Source organism: Thalassophryne amazonica, chromosome 16 (assembly GCF_902500255.1).
Source record: "Thalassophryne amazonica chromosome 16, fThaAma1.1, whole genome shotgun sequence".
Taxonomy (NCBI): domain Eukaryota; kingdom Metazoa; phylum Chordata; class Actinopteri; order Batrachoidiformes; family Batrachoididae; genus Thalassophryne; species Thalassophryne amazonica.
In genome coordinates, this window is record NC_047118.1 from 36988930 (window position 1) to 37002770 (window position 13841).

The following is a 13841-nucleotide window of genomic DNA, read 5'->3' on the forward strand; positions in this document are numbered from 1 at the left end:
GGTTAGCATTGTTGCCTCACAGCCAATCCAAACACATACAGGTGAGGTTAGGTGAATTAGAAACTTTAAATTGTCTGTAGGTGTTTGAGTGTGAATTCGTCCTGTCCAAGGTGAACCCTACCTCACGCCCTATGATTGATGGACTCCAGCCCCTCGTAACCCTTAATTGGAGTAAGCAGGTATAAGATGGATGGATGGATGGAAGTTTTTAAGTTGGACTTAAGTTGAAAATCATTACCATCAAGAACATAATTTCATAACCCATATTTACTCTTCTACATTCTTCCAACATTTGTCATTGTTACGTGGTATAATGTACAATCATTACAATGGATACTAATATGTGACTATAAAATGTTTATAATATCTGCTGTACGTAGGTATGTCTGCATGCATGTGTGCAACTGCACTTTCAGTTTCAAACACTAACCATTGTGGTGGCATGATGGCCTTGAGAGGTTCAAGCGGTGGGCTTGAGACCACGTGATCCTCGCTTCAAATCCCCATCAGGTCGGAAAATTATTAAGTTCCCTTAGACAAGTTCCTTAACCTCCAAGCTGTGCATAGCAGCACCCTGACGTTGGTATGGGTGAATGTGAGGCATCACTGTAAAGTGCTTTGAGTGTCTACTTCAGATGGAAATGCAGTACGTTTAACAGAAGCATTTTGTTTGCATGAAAATGTTGCATGAGGTTTGGACTGACTACACTTCACCTACACACTTTACTTGTTGTTACCATGTGCAAAAATCAAGCACTTCTGTGCGTTGCTTTTCAAGGAAGAGGATTTTGTTTGTGGTTCTTTCATGTGACCCAGAGGACAAGAAGGTGTGTCCCCTCCTGCAGGTGGTAAGTAGATCAAGTGGATCATCAGCTGGTTCCTTCATATTTCCATTGCAGTTTGTGCTATTAGACACAGACGACAACTGCAGAGCTAAAAGCAGGTGAGTTGCATCCTATTTTTTAACATCATTTCTCTCCATTTCCTGCTTTTTACTTATCTGCCATTGCATCTCTATTCTTCTATTTGTGTTCTATATAGATAAAGTTTTATGCAGGGAAATATATTTTATGACTTATGAGACCTGTCCATAGTAAACAAACTGTAAAAGGAAGAAGAATTATGTCAGTATGCAAACATTCATGACTGGCAGAGGAGCTAAATTCACCACAGTCACATCTACAGCCAATTTTAGGATTATAGAGTCATGAAACTACATGCAATATAATACATTTTCTTAAATAAATTATAATAACTTTGTTCATAACAAGAATGGAGAAAATGTTGCTTGAAAGTGTGTGGCATAAACAAGCTAAGCTCATTAGGAAGTATTAATATGTACTGTTGCTTGAGCTTAGTATATATAGGATGCTACTTCTGCCGATAATCCTGAACCACAGTGTGGCTGGCATTAAATCCCTAAATGAAGGTGTATATATAGACTGGTAGATCTAAGCCTGCAGCTCAGGCAATCAGATTATGGTGAGACAGTATTTAAGGAGAGCACAGCCTGTGAAGCATTCAGTGGTATTACACACTGTATCCATATTTTCTGGTGTGCACAATATCAGTCCAGGGCTGATCATAGACCTCTAATAGCAAGTTACTGTGGTTTGTGTGGGTAAACACTGCAGGTCTGAGGAATTAAGATTACACCAGACAGAAAGTGGGAAAGCATAATTCTTTGAATGGAAACTGGTGACATGATGAGAGTGTCTGTAGGTTGACAATACAGTTATTGTGCCTAAAGGTATAAATAATGTGCAGAATTGTACTAGTTACACTGTGTCAATGCAAATTTTCCCCCATAAAACTAACCAGTATATCATTAGAAATATTTCTAATGTTTAGCATTATAAATATTGAGCACTTGACATCGCCTTCCTAGTTATGGCATCACTGTAAAGTGCTTTGACCAAGAAAGATGATGTTCTCATAGCTAAGATAGTTGCCCTATGGAAAGTCACAATGGAAAGTCAGTACGTCTCATCAATTCTATTTTTCTTCTTGCTTGTCAACCTGCTGTACCTGTAGGAAAGGAACGGTATGGTAAATGGACAGTGCTATCCATCTGCATCAGAAGCTCAAAGTGCTTTGCAATTATGTCTCACATTCGCCCTCACACACTGATGTCAGTGTGTGAGGGTGTGTATTGAATGCAAGGCATTCACTACACACCGGGAGCAACTAGGGCATTAAGATCCATGCCCAAGGGCCCTTAGTGATTTTCTGGTCTGGTTGGGTTTTGAACCAAGGATCCTTTGGTCTGAAGTTCAATAATTAACAACTAGACCATCAGTCATTATGTGATCAAGTACAGCCTAACCGATACGGATTTTTGGATGCCGATATTAGATAGTAAGAAGTTTATGATAACAATATACCTGCTGATACATACAAAAAATGTCAGTGATTCTGAACATTTTTCTTTATCACATCGTTATGCTAAAGAAATGTTATTGAGGCTTGTTGTTTTAACATGAACTTTATTTACAAAAAACTATACATGTAACCAACAAGCGTACATCACACTGCCAACACAGTCTGTCACTCGGACTGGCAGTCATTATATCGGATTGCTAAGCATTTGCATAGTCTATTTTGGCCGAACACACCTTGTCACTTTGCCTCTGTCTCTTGTAACTAATGTGACTAAGTGATGATGGGGCTCCTAGCCATACTTGACAGCATTGTAAACAATGCTGTGTTAGTGCACTCCACTGAACAAATTATGTAATGACACCATTTCAAAAAGCCAAAGTGTTTTTCTGCGTCATTTGTTTGGTAAAATATAAGTTTTCATATCTGCAAAAATAAAGACGATACCAGTAAGTGTGTGAACAGTTTATATCAGCCAATATTATTGTAGATTAGCGTGTTGCCCTTGGGGATCCACGGGGTCTAGATTGGGTAGTGGTTATACAATAGGTAGCTGACATTTTTCAGGGGTGGTAATAAATTAAGCAAAGTTTCTATAATGATTCAGAATGGCGTGTGAGCCCAAAATGTAATTATCAACTTCCATTGTTCACTGTTGAAACATAACATCTGTAATTTTTCCAAAAAATATTAGTTCTATCAACATTCTATTCTGGCAGTGTTCATCTTTGACCCAAAATACATAAGCATACGAAATAGCAAAAGTCAGCTCTCCCCAGTTTGTCCGTGATCGAAGTTACACATACGCACATATACACACAAGCAAGCATGCACACACGCACACAAGCACACACATAAACAGAGGCCACTTGGCTTTTAATATATAGATGATATATCGCCCCCTGCTGGAATGGCATGTGAATCCAGAATGTAATTATCAACGTCCATTGTTTGCTGTTGTTGGCTATTATCCCTAATTTCTCCAAAAAGATTAGTCCTGTCTGCTTTCTGTTTTTTGTGGCATTCATCCTTGCCCCAAAATACATAAGTATGCCAAATAGCAAATGTCAGCTGTTCCCATTTTCTCCATGATCCAAGCCATGCACACGCATGCACACACGCATACACGTACACAGAGGCCACTTGGTTTTAATTCATAGACAACAGAGCCCAAACAATGTATCATTTTCATTATCAAGGTATGTAATTCCCCCAAAAAGCCCAAGAGTACCACAGGAGTGGTAATAATGCACATTACAAAAGCAGAAAAACAGGCTGAGAGATACATTAGGAGCTACATTACGCCAGGCAGGTCAGGGCCCACATAGTGACCAACCTCACCGCTCCTCAGGAATTAATATTAATAAGTAAATTACAAGTGAAATGCTGCTCATGAGGCATTTTGTCACCTCAATGACACATTCTCATTTCACTTAAACTGCAGGAACTCTTAAAGAGGAATACAAAAGAAATAAGAGATTCAAAGGACTGTTACTATGGAAACAAGAGTTTCCATACCTAGCTCTCAAAGTCCGATCTCTGAAGATGAAGATAGCTTCAGGATGAAGCCGGACTACAACCCTGTGACAGACCACACAGATATGACAGAGGGTCACTTATTGCCGACCTTTGCTGAAAAGTGTCAAGAAGACGACGACAACACCCTCCCTCCTGCCCCTGCAGCTCTCACAAGGTACTACAATGTGATGGATGATGAGGGCATAGATGATGTGTTCATGCCTCCTCCTTCTCTTCCTCCTCCTGTATCCCACAGGGCTCTTCCACTGGCAACAGAGGACAGCTCAGGTGCAGCTGATCTAAGCGTCAGTGATTCCAGTGTGACCTTTACAAATGGGGCAGCTGATGTCATGGCGGATAAACCTGATCTAAACAGCTTAGAATGGCCACATGAGGAAGAGCTAATAGAAGAGCAGACTGACAGGGAGGAACTGATAGCAAGTACAGTGCAGATATCTAACGAGCCTCTGGACATCGTATCATCATCAGAAACCTCCACAGCACCATCTGATCAAGATCAAGCATCCATGGATGGTATTCTGACAGAATCACGCTTAGATCCATCAGGAAGAGATCAGCAGGACAGCACAACAAGTGATGAAGAATCAGACGAGGAACCTGAAGATATTATCATTTTGAGTGATGGATCAGACTCTGACGAAAATAATATGAGAGACAAATGTCCAAACCGTACAACCAGCAGTGAAAAGCCTCAAGATGTGATGCAAGAGATGATGATCGAATCTTCAGGGGAATCTCCAGACGTTTGTGATCTCACTGAGTCTGTCTCACAACTAACAACATGTGATTATGATTTTACCCAAATGAATAAAGAGTCACTTGAGCCAGTGGAGAACTGCAACCAAAGCAGTAAGGACTCAGTAGAAACTCACTCCCTGGAACCGGAAATCCAAGAAAAGGAGATCAATGAGGACGAAGTGCGTGTTGACGCGAGGTCATTTAATTATATTACAACCAAATATGAGTGGATGAGGAGGGATAGTGACACAAGTGATGTTCAAGATGCCCAGCAACTTCCCTTCAAGGACAGTTCTAGAGAAAATGTAACGCAGCCTATGTCTTCATCTGATGACCGAAGAGGATCCAAAGAGCAAGAGGTGGAGAAAAAGAGAAAGCAGAGTGATGGAAGCAGGACAATTGCTACTGATATCCAACATGGGGAGGAACTACTCCAACGCTTGCAATTGTTGCAGCAACAGCAACATCCTTCTATCTCACAGGAGGGAGTCCAAGAGACAACTAAAGAGACAAGAACCAAGCACATGGCCACAGATGTGTCTGGGATTAAACTAGCCCACCTGAGAGCAACAGGGTGGGATCTATCACATGAAGATGAGAAGGAAGAAGAAACACCAAAGACAAGCTTGCTGCTTAGGGACAAGAAAAGAAAGAGTGAGGAAACAAAACTGCTTTTGTCTGCCAAACCACACCACCACAGGACTTCCAGAGTAGAAGCAGACAGCTCTGATGATGAACAAAACGACAGTGGGGTGTCTGCAGATTTGTCTCCAATCAACACCCATGAACTACTCTCCTCGCAAATCCCTGTTCTATCCAGCTGTCATCGATTCTCAGCCGCAGAGACCTCTATGGAGAAGCAGATCCATGAGGTGGCCTTAGCCACCCAGAACCTGCAGAGAGCTGGAGGTATCTATAATCTTGCAGATAATCCTGATGTTTTGGAGATACCTTTTAGAACCTGTATCTCACTTGATCAGTTGCCCATCGAGGATGATCCAGGCCACAGTGAAAGGTATTTCACAGAGACGAAGATGCAGAAAGAGATAAGTGGAGATGTTCAGCAAGAGCTGGTGCTGGTCAATCAAGGGACGGTCCTCAAGGGGTACAGTAAAGGTGAAACTCTGCAATTAAAGGAGACCAAAATGACGTTTGAGGCTTTCCAGCAGGACAACACACAGGGTCCAACAAGGCTCAGGAAACCTCATACATCCTTGTTGAAAGATCCCATTTCTCCCTCAGTTCTGGAGCGTACCCACAGTCTGGAGATGTTTACACTTACAAGTCACCCAATTCCAAGAACTCATTCTCTCAGGTTGTACCAGCCTGCAACATCTGACAGGGAAGCCAGCATTCAAAACCTAAGATCAAAAAGCCCCACTGGAGCCACAAGGGACAAGGCCGGGCGTCTGTCCCCTTACCCAAAACAAGACAAACACCAACGCCCTTACAAAAGCATGGATTCTATAAGCACCGAGGCATCTGCAACATCTGGGAAGACTGGAAGTAAAACGAAGGATGGAAACACAAGAAAATCATCTCCCATCCTGAGACAAAACCCATTTTTCAAGCTACGTCCAGCTCTTTCTCTGCAGCCTGAGGTTGAGAAGGACATCCGGGAGGCCAAGGAGAGAGAGGAGGAGCTGCGGAGACAGAGGTTCAAGCTGTACGGAGAGACTTGGCGGAATGCTGAAGAGGAGGATGCATCACCATTCAAACCTGCTCTCGCAGGTACGTACAGAGAGTTAGATCTGATTTGATGCTTTGACTACTTATCACCGATAGTGTCTGACAGAAAACCCTATCTCAGCCTTCTGTGTGGGCACTTTAATGAACGCCTCTCGACATTAGCATCACGCAGCGTTATCCAGGAAGTCTTATAGACAACTCGGTGTCTAACTCGATGGTTAAGGGCACATCACTCCGGCGGCAACCTGATGTGCGTAAGCAGGTCCCAGTGGGCTTAGTGACTGGTGACAAGATGAAGGCTACTATCTGCACTCCATCTAGAACCAGGGGCACTTCTGGTTCACTTAGAATATTCTGTAAATGTGAATGGCTTCTGACAGTTGATATGCCTTTTTGAAAGCAATGTGCATGTTGTCTTTGGTGGTATAGCCTGTAGGAAGATGTGGAGAACTGGTAAAGCAGTGGATCCACTCGGGGACTTTGTCATTATGACTATGTATTTAGCCACCGCAAAGAAATAATGATGTGAGCCTTAAGGTGAAGATAATGAAACTACACCTGACAGTATTATGTATGTGTATATAACTACGGCCGGGAGAAAGTGAAGAAAATGACTTACTAATAAGACGAAATATCGCATTCTCCCTAAACTTGCCATTTCACTACAGTGCTTGAAAGCACATTGTAACATCAGCTCAAAAGAAATAAGTGTTTTTATTATGTAAATATATTAAAAACAAACCATAATACATTTAAGAACACAACAAGTAATCAGGAACAGAGTGTGGTGCACTGATACAAGAGCCACTCAACTCAAAAATATATTTATTATAGTTCTATATTCATGGATTTCTTATCATTATCGTTCATGGATGTTTCACTTTTAAATATGCCAAGGATTTGCCGCAATAATACTTTACAAAAAGTTTTAAGTGTGGAATACACAGGAAAATAAACAATAGAATAAAAGAGAAATGTTCATGATTAATGTCTGTTATGTTTTAACAATGTCTTATCGAACCCAATTATTCGGGCAGAGATCAGGCAGCTGATAAGGTCAAATCAAGGTGATTTATTTTTCCCAAAACCCACCACAATTCCAAAGCAACAAACAATGTGCACATGGTGTCAGAACAAAAAATCATGAGAATAAAAAGAAGACTAACAGGAAGGGCCACAGCAAAAATGATCAAATACCAAAAACAACACGAAGAAACAACAGAGGATGACAATTAACTCAGTAGTATACTCACGGGGGAACCAAGCGAAGGAACTGGCAACAAACAGGAAAAGGTGAGGGCTTAAATGCAAATGAACTAATGAACAACAGGTTGTGAATTAGGGAGGTAAGGTCAAAGTTGATGTGACAACTGAATGAACACCGAATGACTAAAACTGACCAGACATCAGAAGGTGAGTGAAAAACTACAAATAACGAGAAAATGATAATAATGACAAAATGACATAATGACAAAACATAACTGACAAAAAGAAGAGTATTCACAAAACAAAAATACATATCAAAAAATACATAATGCAAAAAACAAATGTAGAACCCAGAGGAGAACAAAGTGCAACAGTGTAAAACTAACATGAAAACTAAGAATAAAGCAATCAAAACACAAACCACAAGAAGAACTAATTAATAAATAAATCAAGGAATATGCACAGAAAATAAAGCTGGAACTTCAGTTTTTAGATTTTGTATATTATAGATGTGTGTTGGTAAGTGTGGAAATGCAATAAAAGTTTAGATGTGAGAAGGTGGACCAATGATTGAATGGAATGGTGTTAATTATGTAAATTATAGAATGATTAAATATGTAAATTGTAGAACGGCCCAACCAGGGACAAGAGTTATGAATTAGCGGTAGCTATAAACTCGGTAGCTATAAACTCTTTGTGCATCACATCAGTTGCAAACACTACTTGCTGTATGTCTGATTGCATTGTCCCTGTCAAATAAACAAATAAATGAAATGAAACTGACAAATGTGCAAAGTGCAAAATCAAGGAAGCAAAACACCAAGAACTCACAAAAAGCACAGAAGAGACATAATCAAACTATAAAAACAACCAAAAACTAAATCAAGAACTCAAGTGGAACTCAGAGATTATAGTGCTAAACCGGGAGGACAAAATATTATAAACCGAAGAGACACATGCAGAAGACAAAGACAATGGATCAACCATAGAGACGGACAGGGGACAGGACACTAACCACAAAACACAGACATGAATGCAGGACACAGCACAACAGGACATGGATAAGGACCGGGAGCGAGAATACGTACAAACACACACACACACACACACACACACACACACACACACACACACACACACACACACACACACACACACACACACACACACACACACACACAAAACAAAGTCTGATTTCTCTTTTATTTCTCTATTGTTTATTATGTCTGCAAACATTACTGTGTAAAACACCACTCTGCCGGAGCAACAATTAGTACCATTTCCAATAAAGTTAAATAAATTCCAGCTTAGTATCAGCTCTTATTAAAATTGAACAACTTGATTAAACACTATTATAGGGCTGATTTAACTCTATTTGGAGTCGTATCAAATGTACTCCCGGCAGGAAATTTACGATGTACTACATAACACGTGTGCAACATAAAATATATAAGCTAAAATCTTTTAACAAAGCAGTAAGAAATTATTTAAAGGCCATGTCACGTGCTATTTAATGTGCCATACAACAACACAACAAAGTATTTGTGACTGTAAGTCTATCAAGGCACACGTGGTCACGATTAGTGTTTGCTGACGTACTTTACTGCTAATTAAACCTCTCGCTCAGCGAGTCAGCGGGTGCATTTCCAGAAAATGTTTTGCTCGGCATTTCGCGGCAGGTGATGTCAGTCCGAGCAAATGCAGAAACAGTGTAATATCAAACAGACACACAGAAATGAATGTTGCAACACCAGATCATCAAACCACTGATTATCCATATGACTGTGATGACTCAAAATTCATTCGCTTGGAAAAAGATGAGAATACATTATTTTCAGGAGATAATGACTTTCTACTAGGGCATGGATGTGCACGAGCATCACGCACCACACAGTTCAGTGTGCCATACAGAGAGGAGAAGTGATGCACTTCACCCCCAACTCTTTTAATTTTTTTTGAGAGAGTATGTTGGATTTGGATGCAGATGTGTGGGGAGGCTGCTCTCTGTAACGCTGGATGATCCTATCCTGTTATAACCGCCATCGTGAACGTGCACATGAAATTCTCGCCGATTCTCATGTAGCTGAACCTCTGCCACAATGCTGTTTTTACAGGCTGCTTGAAAATGCAGTTGTATTTGTTACACTGGAAAAGTCCGAAATATATTATTTTCAGCAAATAATTACCTTTCTGCCAACTTGTGGATCTGCATAAGCATTACGCACACCGCCTGGTTCAGTGCTCCATAGAGAGGAGATGACACTTCACTCCAAATCTTAATTTTTTTTACAGTGACACACACCATCCAGCCGGTCAGCGGGGTGCCCTGCTCTGCTTCAGGGTATGTAACACGCAATCGCAAAGTCCAGACAGTATGTCATGAGAAACATCAACTGATTGCCAGGACACACGTGTGAATCGCATGGACCTAATATCCTGGAGAGAGAAAAGGCATGAGGCTGAATAAGCTGATCGCCCCGCTGATCGTGCAAGAGCTCATATCATCTGGTCGCCCCGCTGCGCGTGCGTGAGCTCATATCATCTGATCTCTGTGGTTACATGCACGACAGTACTGCCATGATCCGAGGTACCTGGTTTATATGACAGGAATGGCACATCTTGACAAACACAGCAGAAGACAGTGCTTGGACCCCCACCCCTCCCCTCGCTTGCCTTTCAAACAAACTTCAGGTGGCAATCAAACTGCACCCATATGGCATTCGACATGCACTCTTCTTTTTACGACAATCTGACAGCGTTCTAGGTATCCATACTGTGTTGTAACTATGTTTGGACCGCAATCATAGGTATACACACAGTTGTGTATGAATCAGTCGAGGTGGGTTCCACCCACATTCTAAGTGGTCATACGGCATTCGTGCACAGCTGTCTAAATGTCTGTCCCTCCCGACTGTGCCTCAAAGTTTGGCTGATTTGGCTTCATTTGTGCTCATTCGTGCTAAGTGTGACAGGGCCCTAAACTTTGCAATTAATCCGTGGCTCTGTTCTTAGCATTAGCAGCAGTTTGTCCACATTCCATTCAACAGTGTGCTGGGACATTTGCTCAGAGTGATGTAAACACTATCAGAAACACTCGGAAAACAAGTACTAACGAGTACTGTGTTTTCGACAGTCTCTTTAGCTGTTTGTTTTGACTGGCGTATGCTTACAGACTGTTCACAGAAGTGCACATATTAATGCAGATACATCATCACATGACCTCTAATAGCCAAAATCTGAACTGTTATGAATTCTGTGCAACATATCCTTTAAAGACTTATTAACAAAAAAAAAATTGTGTCCAAAGAAAAACTATTTAAGTCAATCAAAAAAAAAAAAGATACTTTTTTCTGCAGTACTTTTTCCATGAACAAACTTGACTTGCCACACCACAAACTGAAGAAACCAGCCGTGAGCTGAACTCCTGCAGTTTTTAATGAAGGAGCCAGAAGAGGTGTACATACAGGATGTTTTAGCTGTTCAGTGAACACTTTTTATTTAAAGCGGTTTTCATCGAGGTTGTCTCTGTATATTGCTGTATTCATCTTTCCCTCAATCCTGACTAGTTTCTCAGTTCCTGCCACTGAAAAACATCCCCATAGCATGATGCTGCCACCACCATGTTTCGCTGTAGGGATGGTGCCTGGTTTCCTCCAAACATGACACCTGGCATTGACACCAAAGAGTTCAGTCTTTGTCTCATCAAACCAGAGAATTTTGTTTCTCATGATCTGAGAGTCCTTCAGGTGCGTTTTGGCAAACTCCAGGTTGTCCTTCTGGAAGATTCTCCTCTCTCTATAGAGGAATGCTAGAGCTCTGACAGAGTGACCATCGGGTTCTTGGTCACCTCCCTGACTAAGGCCCTTCTCCCCCGATCGCTCAGTTTAGACAGGTGGCCAGCTCTAGTCCAGGTGGATCTTAACTTCTTCCATTTATGGATGATGGAGGCCACTGTGCTCATTGGGTCCTTCAAAGCAACAGAAATGTTTCTGTACCCTTCCCCAGATTAGTGCCTCGAGACAATCCTGTCTTCGGAGGTCTACAGACAATTCCATTGACTTCATGCTTGGTTTGTGCTGTGTTGTGTTTGTGTTGACATGCATTGTCAACTGTGGAACCTTATATGTAGACAGGTGTGTGCCTTACCAAATCATGTGCAATCAACTGAATTTACCCCAGGTGGACTCTCAAGGATGATCAGTGGAAAACAGGATATAGCTGAGCTCAATTTACAGCTTCATGGCAAAGGCTGTGAATACTTATGTCCATGTGATTTCTTAGTTTTTTTTTTTTAATAAATTTGCAAAAATCTCCAAAAAATACTTTTTCTCATTGTCATTATGGGGTATTGTGTGGAGAATTTTGAGGAAAAAATGTGGGAAAAGTGAATACTTTCTGGATGCACTGTATAATTGTGAGACTTTCAGGAGGTGTACTATGATTTCCCACCAATATATAAAAAGTGAAGTTTAAAAAAAAGTTATACAAAATGGCCCTTTTAAAATAGCACTGAAGCATATTTTTGACTTTGTGAGACCTGATGGGTGACAGGAATGAGAGTTGCAAATAAAAGAAAAAGCTTCTTCAGTGAAATATACAGTACAATCAATTATTTGTGGCTTTTGCCATGACTGGATTTTGCAGGTGAAATGTTTGTCACGCTGCACTCCTGATTTCTGTCCTTTAGATTGGAGAAAACAGTCAAGACACAAATTGGAACGAACTTGGCCGCCACCCACTAAAAAAGACCGGTTGAAATCTGAGCAGACTCAGGTAATATGTCATGATTATTTCTCAGTTTTTGTATGATATATGCATCTGTTTTAACAAATGTTATCATGCAAATCATTTTGTTGAATAGGATGCATGGTTTAAAGTATGTTGCACTTGGTCTCAAATATGTTGCTGTAATTATCATTTGGTGGATGAACTTGTGTGGTAAAGCTTAACTGGAAGATAATATGACCTATGCAGAAATACTATTCATATCACAAAGTTAGAATTAATGTTGAAATTGATCTTAAATTTAGAACAACCTGCTCATCTCTTTCTCAATATTGTGTTTTTTTTTTTGTTTGTTTGTTTGTTTTTTTGTTTGTTTGTTTTGGCCTCATAGCAGGAGCCAAAGGTTCACAGAGCGGCCGGTCAAAGATCACCGCTGTGGCAACGCTGGGAGACCGGACTGATCAATGGGCAGGCTTCAAAGGAGAAGAAGTGATGCTGAATATTTTCTTACCATTACCGCTGTTCATAGTAGCGATTTGCCACAGAACCACACAGTTTTGTGGAAAGATGAGTTAGTACGGTGAAAATCTTTGAAATAGTTCCAGCAAAAAATGCTTTCTACAGTCAATTGTTTAATTCAGGTTATAAAGAAAACAAATTCCCTCTATCAACACGGTGTTTCTCATTTAAATAGTCCCAAAAACCTTCTTTCCACTACAGGCTTTGTAAAAGAAAATAATATGCAATAATAAACTGCACCTTAGAGCTACTTTGCGATGCACGGAAAAAAAATTAATTTTATGTACTGAAAAAACAGGTCTTTTTAATACCCCCCTGCCCCCTAAAAAAGTAAAATGTTGTGAATATACATAAATGCTGTCATAACATACAGTGATTATTATTGTGTCTAACTGTACCCCTTCGTGAGCTCCTTCTTTATTAAAATGAGGTCTGTGTAACAGTAACAGCATTTTTTAAATAAAATATTCATACATTTCAACTGCCGCAATTTAACATGTTTTACAGTTTTTGCACCACAATTACAACCACAATCAAAAGGAGCAGGAATTATAACAGAATTACAGTTTATATGTGATATAAATCAAGATTTTTTTTTTTTTTTTTTAACAATGCTTATACACACTACTGTGCTATGTTTTATGCATATTTATTGTGTGCAAACTGTGGCAAAATTTTGAACTTTTGCCTGGTATTGTATAATCAAAATGTGTGACTACTTTTCATCTTAAAAAAACCTAACTACTTTTAGGCGATAAATCAGCTTACATTTTTTTGCAGTTTGTATAATGATTCAGGATTTCAATCATTTTAAAGTTGTGATCTTTGTCAGCAACACAAGGTCTGTGGTTGAATCCTATTCACATTGGCAATGTAGATTTGGCATCCATTGTAAAATTTGTGCCAAATCATCATGATGATCCACACGGGCTCTGCTGTGGTGATCCATATTTGAAACTAGGGTGAAGCTTTATCATTTAGGAAAATATGACTTTCTTTATTTGGGGAGGTGAGGGTCTAGTGGTTAAGCGTTAGGCTTTGAACCA

At 40.2% G+C, this 13841-nt stretch overlaps 1 protein-coding gene across 3 annotated transcripts; it reads left to right on the plus strand.

Moving 5' to 3' along the window:
* The first annotated feature begins 775 nt into the window (after positions 1-775).
* On the plus strand, positions 776-13371 carry LOC117528447. Of its 3 annotated transcripts, none has more exons than XM_034191073.1 (4): positions 776-943; positions 3824-6387; positions 12239-12324; positions 12668-13371. In XM_034191073.1, the coding sequence occupies exons 2-4, from the start codon at positions 3876-3878 to the stop codon at positions 12767-12769; spliced, it is 2700 nt and encodes an 899-aa protein (XP_034046964.1). In that variant the 5' UTR covers positions 776-943; positions 3824-3875; the 3' UTR covers positions 12770-13371. The 3 variants fall into 3 exon arrangements, with proteins under 3 accessions (XP_034046964.1, XP_034046966.1, XP_034046965.1); XM_034191075.1 differs by having other exon boundaries at positions 12671-13371; XM_034191074.1 differs by lacking the exon at positions 776-943 and having other exon boundaries at positions 3668-6387.
* The last annotated feature ends 470 nt before the right edge of the window (positions 13372-13841 follow it).